This window comes from Streptopelia decaocto (assembly GCF_964273445.1).
Source record: "Streptopelia decaocto genome assembly, chromosome: 3".
In the NCBI taxonomy this organism is placed as follows: Eukaryota; Metazoa; Chordata; class Aves; order Columbiformes; family Columbidae; genus Streptopelia; species Streptopelia decaocto.
The window spans coordinates 97,933,574-97,950,954 of NC_138656.1; the positions used below are offsets into that span (position 1 = coordinate 97,933,574).

The window sequence follows — 17,381 nt, forward strand, 5'->3', positions numbered from 1 at the left end:
AGCTCAACAATAAAATTCCTAGCACTACATGAAAATATCAAGAAGAGGGAAAGACCAAAAGAACCTTAAAGCTCAAAGTATATTTTAAGATATATGGAGGAATCTAGTGTCAAGGAACCTTGTAAAACATACATAACTGTATTTGAACAGAGTCTCTTATGAATGAATGTGGGTTGAATCTATCTTAAATGTCTGGAGCTTACTTATGAGCCATGCTTACTCAGCTGACAAAGCAAAGCTATTCACCTCCTTCCTTTACCCCATTCAGCCTCTGATAATATTTTCATTTCACCTAATGTATCTTATTGTTCATGGTGATAAATGAATGCATAAGGTGTTAAAAGTAGCTCAAGCAATGTCATATAAGGTATAATAAAAAAAACATGTTAATATACTTTGGTCATTTATTACTTGCATGCATGTTTTTAGCCTTCAATTCTGCATAATATTTGAGAGAAACAATGAAAACTTATTTTTCTCCTAAACCTTACTGATTATCTGAAAACTGATCATGCAACAACAACCGGTTTTCATGTACTGTAAACTTTTTTTTTTTTTAAACATACCTTTGCTATCTTACAGTTTAGGTGTCTGCATCTAGCTTGACATTTAAATAGAGAATGTGGCTGGAATTTAGTTTTTATTTCTCTGAAATGACAAATCAAGCTCTTCCATAAGAGAAGGAAAAATAATATTTGCTGTTGCTTGCATTTCTCCAACACGATGAAAATACTGTGGAGAGTAAAAGAAAGGCAATGTTTTTTCTCTTTTCTAAGAGGCACGTACAGACACCAGAAGTAGCTATTGTTCTTGTCAGAAGAATGACAACTGTGGATATTAACCTGAACTAAAACATGTGAAAATGCATATTATTAAAAATCTTTTCCAATCTATTGAAAGACATGTTGTGAGTAGGATTGATGGAAAGGCAGAGGGTTTATTTTCAAGACCCAGCAGATTCAGTGATGACAAGTTCTTTGAAAAGGGTTTCATCGTTTCCAGCATAATAATGGCTTTCATTCTAATATCATAAAGCAAACAAAAAGGTATTGAAATCTTAACCTTTCCATTCTGTCCTCCTGCTATGCTTTTACTGTATTTGGTTTAGGAAGTAAGGGGTGATTTTCAGTGAAGTAAAAAAAAAAATCCAATGGCTATTTGGATCCATTTTGAGGGACAAATGGCAAGTCAGACTTTGCTAGATGAATGAGAACATAATATAATTTTAGGGTCAGCATCACATTTTAGTTTTATGTGAGTTCTCAAAACACTAGATTGTTTAAACAAAATCTAAAATGTATATAAACAACAACATTTTGGCTCTCCTTAAATATTTTAGTGTATGTGTGACATCATTTTCCACAATTGTCCCAACACTTGTAACAAAAATAGCTTTTACATTTTCAAAACAACTTTTTAAAATTGAATGAACTTTCTTATGCTTAAATATTTCTCACAGATATTTCTTGTTTTTAAAAAATGGCTTCTTTCAGTCAAATTCTAAGCTGCTTTATAAAAGCACAGTTTTGCTTTGATACAGTTCAAAATTCAAATAAAAAAAAAAAAAGAAAAAAGAGGAAACTGTTTTATTGCCCACTTTGAAAGGTTATTATACAACAACTGGAAATTAAGTGAAGTAATAATTGCCTTTGAAATCTCAGATTAAATAAGTTAAATACTGCTTTAAAAATATCCCCCCTTTTAAAATGGAAAAATGTTGAGCAGAAGTAATGGAGAGATTCAGCAGTCTGACCATTGCTTAGAGGACTTTTATTGTAGACTGTGTGGCCCAGATGTGTTCCCTCCCCTAAGATGCTTATTTAGAGAGATCTGATTGTCTGGACACAGAAAATACTCTTGTGAGTCAGCTTGCCTAAGATTTCTTAGTATCTACTCTTTTCTTAAACATCTAAGGTTATATGGTTTGATTCAGATACGTGCAATGTATGTATTATATAACAACTATATATAGATATATATGAGTTTCATTATTATCAGGTTAAGTACCCAAACTTTCAATTTCCTCCACATATATTATAGTGTGACAGTCTGTTCCTCTATTTGGCAGTATTTAGAACTTTTCAACACCTTTTTTTCCTTTTTTTTCTGTAAGCCTCAACAAAACCAAAATGCCACTAAAATTATTTTCTTGAAAGTGTCAGTTGTCAGACTCATGCCATAAACCTGATTTCTCACAATATGTGCTTCAAAGAAGATGATTCTTAAGTGATAATAAAGCAGGCTTAGCATATAGTGTAGCTGCCATGTAAACCATGTCTAAAACTATCTCACTCATTCTGGTAAAAGCTATGACTGCTCTTATGCAGCCTACCTGACATTTAAATAGAATTCTTGAAATGAGTTTCAGAAGATTGTTGTTGTCAATGCCTATAGCTCACATTCAGGTTTCCATCCACCTTGAATTCTTACAGTCAGGAGCTTTTGAATAATTTGTGTTCTTACCTTACTCTTTAATTTGATGTTTTTGTTAGATGTTTTGTTTGTTTTTAGTATGTTGTAGTCAGTGTATTTATTTTGTGTCACTTAGTTTGTTGTCAAACATTTCAAAATATGATATTCACAGTGTAAAATAAGTGAAGTTCACATTATTAGTCCTTAGATACAAGCTATTTCCAGAACTTTGGAAGAAAAAAGACAATATACTGTATAGGATAATGAAACAAATTGAATCATCATAAGCATATAGATTAAATTAGCATGTAACATTTTATGTATCCATCAATAACTTTTTTTAATCGTGCTGAAATGATGAAATCCAATCTGAACATTAAATCCTTCAGTTACTGCATCAGACATCAGAATATTTGCATTCCTCCTGATCTTTTTCCCTTCTTTCATAGAATCATAGAATGGTTTGGCTTGGAAGGGACCATAGATATCATCTAATTCCAAGTCCCCTGCCATGGGTAGGGACACTTTCCATTAGACCAGGTTGCTCAAAGCCCTATCAAACCTGACACTGAACACTTCCAGGGATGGAGCATCCACAACTTCTCTGCCCCACCACCCTCTTGTTGAATCATTTCTTCCTTATATCTGTTCTAAATCTATCCTCTTTCAGTTTAAAGCCATTACCTCTTGTCCTGTGACAACATACCCTTGTAAAAAGTCCCTCTCCAGCTTTTTTGTGGGTCCCATTTAGGTACTGAAAGGCCACTACAAGGTCTCCCTGGAGCCTTCTCTTCTCCAGGCTGAACAACCCCAACTCCCCATATCCTAGGTAACCAGGTCTCCAGTTTCCTTCTTCTTTCCTTTTTTTCTTACTTTCTTGGGGGTAATAAATAGGTATGTCAAATTATAAATTGCAATTGCAGACATGCAACAGTTATACGTTTCATTTCACTCTAAATTTTTGTACATGCACATTTTTATAATTACCCTTATGTGTCTTCATAGTAGAAAACTTCAGGGAAATACTGAAGTTTTATTGTTGGCTCACACATCATTACACCTTTAGGAAAGTCTTTATCCAATTTGATTTTTAAATACTACAATACTCAATTTACATTTATGACAACTAGTCAACTGGTTGGTTTTTTTTCCTGTTTCCGTAGAACAAATTTTCAGAGCTCATAATTTTAGAAAGTGTGAGAAAACACATTTAAAAGTAGGTGTTTAGAGCATTAAAATGTCTTAAGATTTTCTTTACCATTAGGATAAAATAATTGTTTACTAATTTGAGGCAGATATTTGGAATCATGCTTGGTCTATTTTTCTGAGGTTTTAAAGAATATTTTGAAAAATAATAGCTCATGACAAATATAAAATAAATACAATTTTAGAAAATTTTATTACTCTTCAAGGATTTCATGCGTTATTCACGAACTATGTAAGAAAAAGGCCAATATTTTCCCTGTCCTGATTTTATCACATTTAATGGCTCAAGAACCAAGTGTTAAGAAAAGTAGTTTTTCAAGCTTTCCTAGATTTGGAGTATCACATTCCAATTTAAAAATAGTAATAAAAAAGATATTAAAAGGATCTTATTAAAATTTTGTGAAAGAACTATAGAAGCAAATAATACTAATGATATGTAATATTGTTTGTCTTCATGAAATCCTATGAGAAACTAACAGAATACTTGTTCCTGAATGGTAGGAATGAAGTGGACATTAGTGAATGAGACTACTTCTGCTATTCCTCACAGTATGATTTTAACCATTGAGCTTTCTGACTGCCATCTAGCAATCCCCTGGTGTTTAGGACTCAATGACTTAAAAAGACCAAACTGAGAAATCTGCTTCGTTAAGATCACTTAGTTAACAACATGGGATTATCACATACAGATTTAAAAGTGTAGGAAAGCTAACAACAAAGCTAGTTGATTATGATAGGGAACAAAGAATGTTACAAATAATAAATGGAAGCAGAAATGTAAATACAGTTTAGGAAAGCTCTCTTTGAGATACACAATGACTATATAAAGTTTCTAATTCTACGTAAATATTGGTCATCATTGTTCAGAAAAAAAAAAAAAAATATTAAAAAAGAGTAAAGTTACAAATCATTCCAAAGAGACACAGTTCAAAGTTACAATTTTAACAATCATAGTTCAATCCTAATAAAAATATCATGTAGCACAATTTTTGACATGAAATCTCAACGAGGTCAGGAATATTTAATGATTAATTACAGTTTAATTAAATTAATATTTCCTGGTTGTACATGTTGACAAATTACCATATCTAACTGCTTATTCTCTCATTTAAGAGAATGAATTCTTAAATTATTTGTGAAGTAAGTTTTGCTGCCTGAAAGAATAGTAATTATGTATTTTCTTAAAACAGATCTCTGTGCATTCATTGATTCATTGAAGCCAGAGTTTAAAGAATTTAACTTAGTATCACAATTGCTTTAGATTCCTGGCCTTATTTCTTTAAAAGGTGGACAAACTTAGTACTAGACCTGTTCCTTATACTATAAGTTGTTTTTTATGAATATAGTCATGATGGAGTAGAATTTCCCACCTTAGTTTCTTTGTTTGGTCCTACAAAAATTGTCATTTGGTGACATTTATATTTCTTCAGGGAGGGTGTGATATTTAAAATACATTTTAATTCTTTCTTTCTTCCTCTCATTTTTCTTATAGGGTGGGTGCAAGTGTACAGTTTTCCTGTGAAGATAATTATGTGCTGCAAGGTTCTAAGAGCATCACTTGTCAGAAAGTGACAGATACACTGGCTGCCTGGAGTGACCACAGGCCAATTTGCAGAGGTAGGTGATATATTCTTTGGGATTTTTCCTGAAGTTTCAAAGAGTAATTTTTAATTTCTGTCTAGAAATGCAATGACATGATGTTCAAACCAAAACAAACAAACAGTCTATATATATCATATATATTTTGTCTATTTATATATAATTATATAGATCCAAAGATCTTTCTGCAGCTTGAAACACAAAGATTCAGAAACAGTATCAATTTAGGGAGCTAATTTCCTCTTAATAATTTTCATTTCGCTTAATTTTCTTTTTGTCATGTTAAACATACTTTAAGTAGAACCAGTTAGTGAGGTTTAGGTTAAACTTTTTCAATTCACAGCCTACTTGCTATCAGGGCAGTGTGAAAAACAGAGAAGGCCTTCGTGTTGTGCAAGCACTGCTTAGGAATAGCCAAAACATTAGTGTGTTATCAGCACTATTCTAGTTAGAAAAGTAAACCACAGCACCATACAAGCTACTGTGAAGAAAGTTAACTCCAATCCAGTTAGACCTAATAAAAAAGTCTATAAAGACTCTTGGATAAATTATTACAAGCTGTGTGTAACATGGGTAATATTACATAGGCATATGCATGTAAAGACTGGACATGGTAAAAAAGAAATAAATAAAGAACATACCTCCTGCTTTTTCCAGAGCAGCAAAACAACTGTGATTTGTAAGTGTCTCTTTAACTGACTGTCTCTGCAGCTTGGTGTATCTAAATGAAAAATCTAAATATACCTTTTCAGTACTTGGTTTCACACTACTGCAGGATAACATGTCCACACAACTCCACAGCTCACTGTTGTTTGTTGTTTATTTTTCATCTCCTGAACTTTTTCTTGTTTGTTAATACATTACGGAAATGATCTGAAGTAATCTCTGCATGATAAAAATAGTGCTCACCAGAAAGGGAGCATTTGGTTCTGAATTATCTGTGTGTTATTACTAGTGTTTGCTGTTCCTTCCAATTTATTATCTGCAAATACCTCTATTACGCTTTAGTCCCTCTAGTAAGCATCTAACAAAATAGGATAAATTAGTCCTATACTTCCATTAAAACCTCAGTTGGAAAAACAAGTTACTCATCAAGCATACTTCCAAAATTGGAGATGAAATTTCACAAAAGTCTGAGATAAATTCAGCCAGTCTCTAAAAGTTTTTTGCTTTTTTCTGTACACAGATAAACATTCTTTAGGCTGATGGTGTATAATTTGGGTTCAATATTACAACACTGCGAATGGATGGTGGAAAGTGAAAGATACAAGTTTTATTTGTAGTCCATATTATTCCCAATCCTTTTACCGACCTTCAAGATGCCAATATTCATGGTGGTTATACCAAGCATTTAGTAATAAAATACACAATACGAATAACTGTTTTTCCCATTTTCTAAATGATCATCCACTCAAAGTAGAAAAGCTGATAAACTACATGGAACTACTGTGAACTTAATGACTTCAAGTCATTAAGACTATCTGAAGAAGCTGAACTTTGTGTCTACCTCAGAATGGTGACTAATAAAGTTCAAAAGCAATCTGATTTGTTGTTTTTCATTTTAGCTAGAACATGTGGTTCTAACTTACGTGGGCCAAGTGGGGTTATTACATCACCAAATTATCCAGTTCAATATGAAGACAACGCACACTGCGTGTGGGTCATTACAACAACTGATCCAGAAAAGGTACACTTTTTCTCTTTGTCTCAATTAAAATGGTAGAATTTTGGGTCTGTCTTAAAATTATTGCATACATATTTGCATGAATGCATGAACACATGCAAGTGTATATGTCCATTTCAACACAAAAAAGAACAGAGCATAGATGTTAATAAAATATACTGGGCACTAGAAAAAAAACATAAATCTGAAAATGTCCACTCAAATTAATAACTCTCATTTAAAGTTTCCACGTTAAAAATAGATTTTCTAATGAAATACATAAAATCATATTCAAAGCCACGTATTTTTAGATAAGTTGATAGTGGATTTTTCAGGTTGTATCTTGATACTTACTCATTGTTGAATCTTAGCATAAAAAACAGATCGAGTTCTAAGTACTTTTGTCTTGTTAGGTATTTTACTACTTACCACTTTTCTCTTTCCAATCCACTGTTTTCCAATACTGAGTCTAAATATGTAACTATGAATAATTATACATAGTAGTAATAATTAAATATTCTTATTAAACTGCAGTATGCTGTGATACATTTTTACTTTTGTTTCTGTAAAATCAATTTATTTTCTCAAAAAAAAAGGACAGAGAAACCCGTATCCGTGGGAAAGAAAAAAAATAAATCATTTATATTTTACCTTTCTGTAACAAAATGCTGAATAAATGACTTACAGTAAGTTGAACAATGTGCAGTCTATATGTACTTCATAATTACAACACATGTATTTCCTGTGCAAGTTTTTGGAAGACTCTATTTTTGACTTCTTTAATATAGTTAAGGAAAAAATGTTTATCTTATCATAAATTAATGCAAATGTTTAGCTGCAGAAAATACCATTTTTCTGCATGCTCTCATAGCATATTGATGAGATGTAAACACTCTTTCTTTGCAAAATCACTTGAGCTCACTTTTACTTAAAACCAATTCACTGCCTTAAGAAAGGCATATATTCAGGAAAAAAAGGCAAAAATACAAACCTATCACATCGTGGAACATTTTGCTGTAGCAAGACTTCTCTTTGAAAGAAATAACTTCTTTAGTTCCAAACTGAGCTGTTATATTTTATTTAGTATCGTAATTAGATGTGAGTATTTGTCACTGAATGAACCTTTGACTTTAAAGTCATTAAGTTTTATAGAAAGTATTAAATCACTTTGCATTTTTAAAATATGGACAAGCATTTAAAATATGAAAAAGGTCCAACAACTACATCTACTCAAATTTGTACTAGTATGTAGTCTCTGATTCTGCAAAATGCTGTATAATTTTAGAAAATAAAATTTAAGCATGCTTCAAAGGAAGAGAAGTGAAATTACTAATAGAAGAGACTCTTGACATCTTAATGGTTTCTATATTCAAAACTGTTCCACTAGTTTTTAATTTTTATTTTTCTTCTCTTGCCTTTGCAAGAATGTTATTTAAGCATTGCTTTTCATATTTATTACGAAATGAAATTAATTATCTCATTTCAAGGAAGTTGAAGCATAATAATACAAAAATTGGTACTGACTGTTCAGTGATGTCTATTAAATTGTACAATGTATGTTTTCTATGGAGGTTCAGACTTACTTGCCAAAAACACTACACCTCTGTCTGCTACATTAACAAATAAGTTCCATTCATTCTATACAATAAATGTTTCTCAATGGATTTAGGAATTTTACTAGGGCAGAGTTTAATTAAGTTGCTGTGGGTTAACTTATTACTCTGTTCACTGGACTCAAAAAGGCACTTTTAAGTAGTATTCTGTGGGCAGGTTGATAGTTCATCAGTCACAAGAATACATGGAAGGAATCACACACCCAGACAGATCAATTATTTTGTTATGTTCAAAACAATAAGGTATAAGTACAAGACTTGGAGCTTGCTTTCACCCAGCAGAAAGTCCACACTATAACATCCAGCTGAGTGAAAGGTAAAGAGATATGCTAACAGACATGTTGATGATCACAACGTAAGAAAAAGAGTTGGAGTTTTAGGTCTTTCAGTTCTAGACAGTATGGGCTATAGGGAATTAATTTTCTTTTTATTAATCTTGGCTTTGTTTAGCAGTGCAACAAAGGGTATTTATTTCCTTAACTTCATGTATCTTGGAAAGATGTATTTGCTTTAGGATCATGATGATTGTGTATGTGAAGTCTTAAAAGCAAACATGTTTAAGGCTTACAGTACCCTCAAGTTGCTTTCACATAAAGCCTACATCATCTTTATCATTATCTATCAATACAAATCTGATATTGGGACTTCTGTCCCCAAATAACTGAATCTAGATTTAACACATATCCTTTTGGATAATAAAAGATATGAATAAAAATACTTTTACTTTATGGACTCTCTGACTGAAATGGAATTTTTATCCTACTTCTTTCTAAAGAAAAATATCTTACTAGCATTTTGAAACCTGTGAACTTAAAAAAAAAAAAAAATCAATTACAGAAATAATATCCAGGTTTCCAAAATAATGAATTGATTTTAAGATGTACTGGAAGTTGTGCAGATTTTCATCCCTGGCTTTTGTTGGAGTTATGAATGACAGAACTCTTGAAAATTGAACTGTATATTGAAGGTCTGATTTTAAGATTAGATTGAGGAGCCTACTCTTTTGCTCTTCAGATTTGAAAATATTTATCAGAATTCTTAGGGTCTGTGTTTGATCTTTTTTTTCCATGAAGGTAGACAGTTCATGACATTTTGTTACTGTGTATTTTAAATCAGTTTTGACCTACTTAAGCAGTGAATTTTTGTCCTTTTATCAGGTTAGTTTACACACAACTTTTTACAAGACAAAACAATATTTCTTCTTAACATAATATTCAGTGCAGTTTGAAGAACATAATGTGCTGGCATATTTTAAGGAATATATATATTTTTAATTATATGTAACATTTTTAAATTTTGTATTCTGGTGCTAGTGGGAGGAGATTTTTAATGCAAATTCAAAATTAAAACAAATTTTGACTTCCTATGGGGATAGTAGCGTATTTCCAGCTTTTAAACAACCTTATCAAGATTGGTTTTAGTTAAATCTTTTTCTAACATTTATTTACTTATCTGAGCAACACAAAAATCTAACTTAAGATTGGTTCTTCTCCTATTCAAAGGAATTTCTGTTAATGCTCTGCTTATTTTGAAGAGTTTATTTTCTTACCTTAACATTTAATTGTTTTCTCTGGGTCCCACTGTTGTAACTTGTGATCAGCATCCTACTGAGTCATTTATTACACTTTTAGTGCTTGCAAATACAACTTTATGGTGCTCTTCTGACTCTCTGTCAAGTACATGCTGTAATTCTTGGTAACTCTAGATTGGTTTAGATATTCTGTTATACAGTTTCTCAACCTTTTAGAATCAGCTACTTTGGACTATTCTTGTGAGGGCTTACTGATCTGTTGTCTTTATCTCTTTCTTGCTGTTAGTATAGTCTTTTCATTACGTTCTAAGCATGCCTCTATCCCTTGCTGTTTCAATTCATTCTCCAGGCTGTGGGATTTTTTGCAAGACTTACTACTTTGGATTTCCTGCTGCTTTCTCTGTTTTATGGTAACACTGCTAGATGCAAGGGCTTCAGTTTTCAACTCCAGTGTCTATAGGAGGGCAAGGTTTTATGTTGTTTCAGCAATGATACCTAGTTTTACACAATATTTTTCTGATTGCAGATCGTTGTATAGTAGATGTGTCATGGGCTGCAATAGTTCTAAGTTTAATGACCTGGTAAATAAAGAGTATGTCCCAAGTTTGTTTTTTTTTGTTTTTTTTTGTTTTTTTTTTGTTTTTTTTTATCCTTAAGAATGTACTTTCTCTACAGCACAAAGCATAGATATTAACTATGTGGTCTAACAACTTTTTTCATTCTTTATAAAAATGTTTTTCACTGCAGTTGCCATAACTGAAGACATTGGAATTCATTAGAGGGAAGGAAGGACACTTCACATAGAGTTTTACAGGGCTGTGCTTTCAGGTTTTTGTAAAAAGTCAAATTATACCTTAATACACTGTCATAAAATGGTATTTCTGATTTATTGCCTTTCAAAGCACATACCTGGGGAACTTGAGGTATCTTACTCAGGAAAACCTTCCTCAGTCCACAGCTAGGAAATCCACATAATCATAGAATACATCCAACCAGGGAACATGCCAGAGCAGCAACAAATATTCCATCACTGCCTCCCAAGATGAGAACCAGAAGGCCAGCCACCTCAAGGGTACACATGGCTGCAGTAGATCTTTCTGCACCCCTCATGAGAAACCCACATGCTTGAGTACTTCCCTGAAGTGTCTATACACCAATGCATGTAGCATGGGGAATAAAAAGGAAAAAATAGAGTTCTAGGGCAGTCCAAGAGAGCTGGCTAATATTCAAACATCACTTCCTCCAGGCTCAAGACCGATACATTCCTATGAGCAAGAAATCAAGTAAAGGGATTAAGAAGCCAGCATGGATGAGTAGGGAACTTGAGCTGGAAGACAATGTTTGAGTAATGTGGAAAAAGGGACTGACCACCTGGGAGGAATCTAAGGAGGCTGTTAGGCTCTCAGGATAGATTTAAGACTGGAGGAAAACAGCATTTTGAATTTAGAATTGACTCATTTCTACATCCTATGCCATGTACATCACACAAGTGCATATCATACACTAAGAATGCCCTGATAGGAAGATTTCCCATGGTGTATTGAAAATCAAAGCACTGTTTTGTATAATCTTTTTGTCTTTTGCACAGTGTTAAAACTGAATTTTGTGCCATATGTAAATATCATATTTAAATTTCAACTTCTTTATTTTGTATTTGCTGGAACAGTGTCTTTAATTTTAGAAGGATAAGACATCATTAACAAAGGATTCACACAGTTTAGAAGTAACACTATTAAGGTCTCATTTATGAAAAAAGCAAATACTGATTAAGTTCCCTCCTGCTTTAAAATAGGGTCACATATTTTATTTTTTCCTAATTAAGCGGTATAATTTAAACCACAAAGCATAACTAAAGCAATTAAATGAGAAAGCTACTGTTGTAGTGTAAGGATGAGATTTTAAACTTCCACTGTCCTAAAATATTGTATAGGACTTCCAGGGTAGCTCTGATTCTCTACAGTCTTAAATATATTTTAAAAACCAAACAAAAGTGCCTGTATATTTCAATATAAAGTGCAAAATGTGTGTAGAAGCCTCCTGGAGCAATAATCTCATATAAAACTCACTACAGTATATGTTCATCCTCAATTTGAATTTAAACACATAAACTATAACACTTAATTCTATGTACATACAACTGACATTAGAAAGAAAAATACATATATCACACAAAAGCAAGCATTTTTTTTTTAAAAATCATGCATTTGTGGTGTTTATTTTGTGTGTTTTGTATGTATGTATTAGAACATTATGATTTTGTTAATAATGTTGATATTTCTACTTTACAAGACATCACGTGGATGAGATGTAGTAGCATAGCTTCTGTATAATATTTTCTTAATAAGTTTACTGAAATTCTGTTGGATGACACTCTAACACAAGTAGGGTTGGAACAGAAGACTCAGTTTTGGAATTACAGACTTTTAGGATGAAACTTGTTTTGCACATATGGGTGCTGAATGTCTAAACTCCAGTTATACTTGATACAGATCCGTCAAATAGTCAGTAGATTCAAAACAGTGCATCAGCTCATCCTAAAGCAGTCCACTGGAGGCTGATCAGCAAAATTACTATTTGGGTTTTGTTAGCCTTCACTGAATCAGAATAAATGGGATTTAGACATTTTAAGTTTCAACATGCCATGTTTAGTATATACACAACTTTGCAGAATAAAGTATGCTATTTTAGGTGAAGAATATGTCTCACAGATTGAATGGGAAGTGTCCCATAATGGCCATATGTTGAATGAAAAAGCATACCTTTGGAGTAGGAGTATATGAGACTTAACTAAAAGAAAGTTAAAAAAAAATAAAAAATCTCTCCTACATTAATAGAACTATTTCCAAGTGTGAGTCTTTTAGTCTAATTGATATACCCAAATCAAACCACTTTCTATATTAATTTTAAATGTCTCATTGGTGCATCCATTACAAGAACTTTTGCCTCTTGCTGTCTTTAAAGACTGTTGGAGGTAATGATGGAAGAGGGACATTTGGGATTGGTACTCATCTCATGATCCAAGCACAAATTTCCTGCAGTACAGGAAAGTACTGTATTTCCTATTTTGTAGGGAAAGCTAACTGAATGAACATATTTAATGCTTCTGGCATTATTTATGGTGATATTTGTTTTATTTATTTTTCTCAGATGATTTTTAACATTAAATGCAGAATCATATTCAACTCTGAAGTTTTTCTCTCCTGAGACAAATGCTGCAAATACAGCCTGACAGTTATATTCCCTGTTGCTTACTTTTCCTCTGACCTTCCTCTTTCCATGCTGTTTTTGAATGAAGGAGAATAACTACTGAGACTTATCTGTGTTGAGTATCTCAGATTTGCTTTGAGTATATCAACTAGGTTTACTTTACAGAGATTTAGCTGTGGGGTATGAATTTTATGAGCCTTGGCTGGATGACATACTGAGGTGGAAATGACAATTTAGGGGAAAACACAAAAGTGGGACTTTTAGAAAGGAACTATAGAAGCATGCACATAAAGGAATGGAAAAGGAGAGATAGTAGTATATTTAGTGTGTTATTGTCTTTGATTTTACAATAAATCCATATTTAAGAAAGACAGTTGGAATATATTAGCTGGTAATTTAACTCTCAAGACAAACAAAAGGCTCAACCTCCAAAAAAAGGGAATGTATTAGAATGTGGCAAAGTTTTCATTGGCAAGATTAAGCCATCTGTTATAAGGCTTAATGGAAGCTATTAAAACAAACAAACAAAAAAACCCTCAAAACCTTCAAAGTTATCAAGAAAATTTTGTTAAATACAAAGGTATGACATTTTAAAAGTTCTAATACTTCTGTTTCCTCGTGTTCTAATACCAGGTCAAGGCCAAAGAAAAAAGAATTTTCCATTCCAAAGAGGGCAATATGTAATATTTTCACTGTGATATATTTGTACTGTATCTGCATGGGTAAGAATTATACAAATCCATTATTGCCATTATTTTGTTGAATACTTACTGCAGTGAAAGTGATACATATTTGTCTTTCTTATAGGTACACTTTTCCAGCCTGAATGGCTGTTAAATTCTTCATTATTTTAGCCTATGTCTTGCAAATAAAAAACATGCTATTCCTTTTTTAATTTGTTTACTTTATAGCTAAAACAATAGCAAAACCAAACCAAAGCAACAACAAAAGAAACCACAAAAAACCCAAACAAACAAAACAATGAAACAACCAACAACAAACCCCACCACCAGAATATGTAAATGTGCCTTTTTGGTTTACAGTTCCCAGAAACCGTCTTTAAAAATTAAAAACAAACATAAAAACAAACACCAAACAACCAAACAGAAAACTCAACCGAACAACCACAAAACCCAACAACTACAGCAACTAAAGTGTTGTCATTGGCTTTTATCATTATCCAGCCACTGCCACATATGTGCTTCACTTATTGCTGAAAGTAGGGTTGTTGCCTCAAGCTTTTTTCTTAGACCAACATATCTTCTGCAACATCTCCTTTTTTCACTATGTTATTTGTCCCTTCATCTTCCTTTGCCTCAGTTTCTTTTTACTGTTTTGGTTTCCATCAATATATTTCTTTTCTCTTGTAGCTTTAACCTTTTTTTTTTTTTTTTTCATTTTATATATTATCAGAGCAGAAAAGATTCAGATAAAAAATTGAAATATAGAGTCCTAAAGGGAGCTCAAAAAACAGTAAATGAGTGGTCAACTGAAACTTTAAGGGTTTTTTAACCTAAAGAAAATAGTAAGTTTTTATTCATAGTTTCTAGATATATTGCCTAAGAACATACTATTTGATGTGGTGACATATTATTCCACAAAAAATATATATACATTTAATTTCTTCATCGTGAAAGGACTTCAGACAACTTTACCAAATGCAGAATTAATCGAACTTTACAAGCCATAGGTGAATATCCATTAAATATACCTGAATATAAGACACTATCTTAATTACCTTGTATCCACACATTATAGAAGACAAATCAACACATTTATTATTACTGCTGCGTATATATACACATACACTCTCACACAGACACATGTAAAATAAACAACTGAATGTTTTGTTTGCACAATCCCAAAGCAGTTAAATATAGCAACTCAATACTATTCTCTCATTTAATTCAGGATATTTCCTGACAGAAAAAAACTCCGAGCATATATTAGAAAAATCCTACAACTAAATTTCCACAGACTTTTCTTATCTGTTTTGTTCTAAAAGTTAGTTCCCAACTCCCTTGCTAAGAACTACTAGGCTTATTCAGTATTACATTGTCATATCTATAAATCTAAGATGTCAGTGTTTATGTGTAGATATTTTTCCCTGGAGTTTGAAAGTGTCTGCAGCTATAGATATATCATACCTGACAATGTCCTTGGATATTGTATTTGTTTATATACCGTTTGCTTTGCTTTGTGCTTTTTTTTCTCTTTTTGTTTGTTTTAGTTTATCAGGTATTCTACACAAATTGTCTTTGTGCAGACCCTGAGCAGCGTGGTGGCTTTGATAATGACAATGACATAAACCCACATTTAGTCCACAAGGAGACAATTGCTAGAGAATAATTTATCCACCTACAGTTGTGGGTCACCTCACAGAACATGTTGATTCGTTTTGCCTTGAAACATAGTCAAAGTTTCGTTGTGCGTAATGCTCTCTGTTTATTTTGTCTTCTGAAACTTTTTTTTGGGTACCTTTACTACTGGGAAAATACCAGCTGATAACTTATAGGCAAAAAATCAGGAAATTCTAAGAAATTCATAGACTGCATAGTGAAGTGTATATATCTGGGAAAAATAATTAGGTTGTTTTTAAAATGTATTCGTATTTTCTGGAAATTATTACAATTATTCTCACTTTTTTTTTTTTTAGCAATATTATAGATTTTTGGCATCACTGTAAATAGAAACCTCTAGGTATTTGCATAATAAATTTGTGTCAGCACTTCATTTGACACTCATTTAATTAGCTCACTTTTGTGCATTACTAAACAGGAGCCTCAAATTATAAGTAAAGAGCCACTGGGGAGAATAGTAAATATACATTTAGATGTGCAAATCTCAGATTTCAGGAAGATGAAGTTAAAGGGAAAGGATAGAGGCAATTCTATTTATTGGAATTTTTACTTAGTATGGGAAATATAATAGGGTTTGAAGTAAGTTATAGTATAAAAAGGTTTTCAACATGTTGTGTGACAAAAATGGCACAGGGGCTAATTTGATACTTAAGAAGCACCACCACAGTCAAAACCAAGATCACGATCCTTCCTATCATCAGCTCAAGTTGGCCTACTTTAGCATGTGAACACTGGTGGTCTGACTAGGTCCACAGTACACTTAACAGACTGTTTACACAACCTTTTAAACATAGCTTTCAATTTAGCAGGCAAATTCTGAGACCTCTTGAAGGCTATAATGAACCTCAGGGTCTATATCAGTGTGTCACATGTCTATGTCTGACTTTTTTTTAAGTCTTAAGTTTTTATACTAATTAAACCTTGCAGAGCAAACGTTTAGCTACTCTTTTAAAATATGACATTATTTGCTTCTAAATATATTACCCATAAATCTTCAAAAGTGAGAACAGGTTTTAGGCATCAGATCTACACATGGTTAATGCTTATCTGTTGTACTAGAAAATAACACCAAGTGTTTGCTTTTCACATCTTTGGTTATTTCTCTGTCTCTGTGCAGAAGCAGACCTTGCATAAATGTCCAATGTTTTCAGTAGGAAGTAACTTGTCTAAATATTTTTTCTCATTCCTTGTATTTCCAGTATTATGAGATAGAACATAAAATGAAATGCTGAGTTTAGTTATTTATCTCGTCTCTATATCCAGTGAAAGAATGGTTTAGACAAAGCTTGTCAGATGGGCCAGCCCTTTTTCATGCAGCAATTATCTCAACAGTTTACTCTTCATTTATTTATTTAAGAGGTAACTGTTATGACCATTCCAGGCTCACTGGAAAGGATACGAGTGAAGAGACTGGAACATAATGTGGATGTTCTTTCGTAAACAGACCAATCAAGAGTGCTGGCTGGAGGGCAGGGAACCTCAGGGTTTTCTGCACTGTTGTGTCACCTTTGTGATGGATCTGAGCAGAATAAACCAGAGTTCCTGAAACAGTCTTTAGTCACAAAGTCACGGGAAGAACAGTTTCACAAAGCCAGAGGACGGTACATACACAGAATCATAGAATCACAGAATGTTAGGGATTGGAAGGGACCTCAAAAGATCATCTAGTCCAATCCCCCTGCCGGAGCAGGAACACCTAGATGAGGTTACACAGGAATGTGTCCAGGTGGGTTTTGAATGTCGCCAGAGAAGGGGACTCCACAACCTCCCTGGGCAGCCTGGTCCAGTGT

At 32.8% G+C, this 17,381-nt stretch overlaps 1 protein-coding gene across 1 annotated transcript in view; it reads left to right on the forward strand.

The window, feature by feature from the left end:
- Positions 1 to 17,381, forward strand: part of CSMD1 (CUB and Sushi multiple domains 1) — a gene marked incomplete at both ends in the record, with an annotated part of 1,064,284 nt that overhangs the window by 737,093 nt on the left and 309,810 nt on the right. The window contains 2 exons of the mRNA XM_082048870.1: positions 5,111 to 5,235; positions 6,783 to 6,904. Coding sequence (XP_081904996.1) covers positions 5,111 to 5,235; positions 6,783 to 6,904 — 247 coding nt within the window. The remainder of the gene's footprint in view (positions 1 to 5,110; positions 5,236 to 6,782; positions 6,905 to 17,381) is intronic.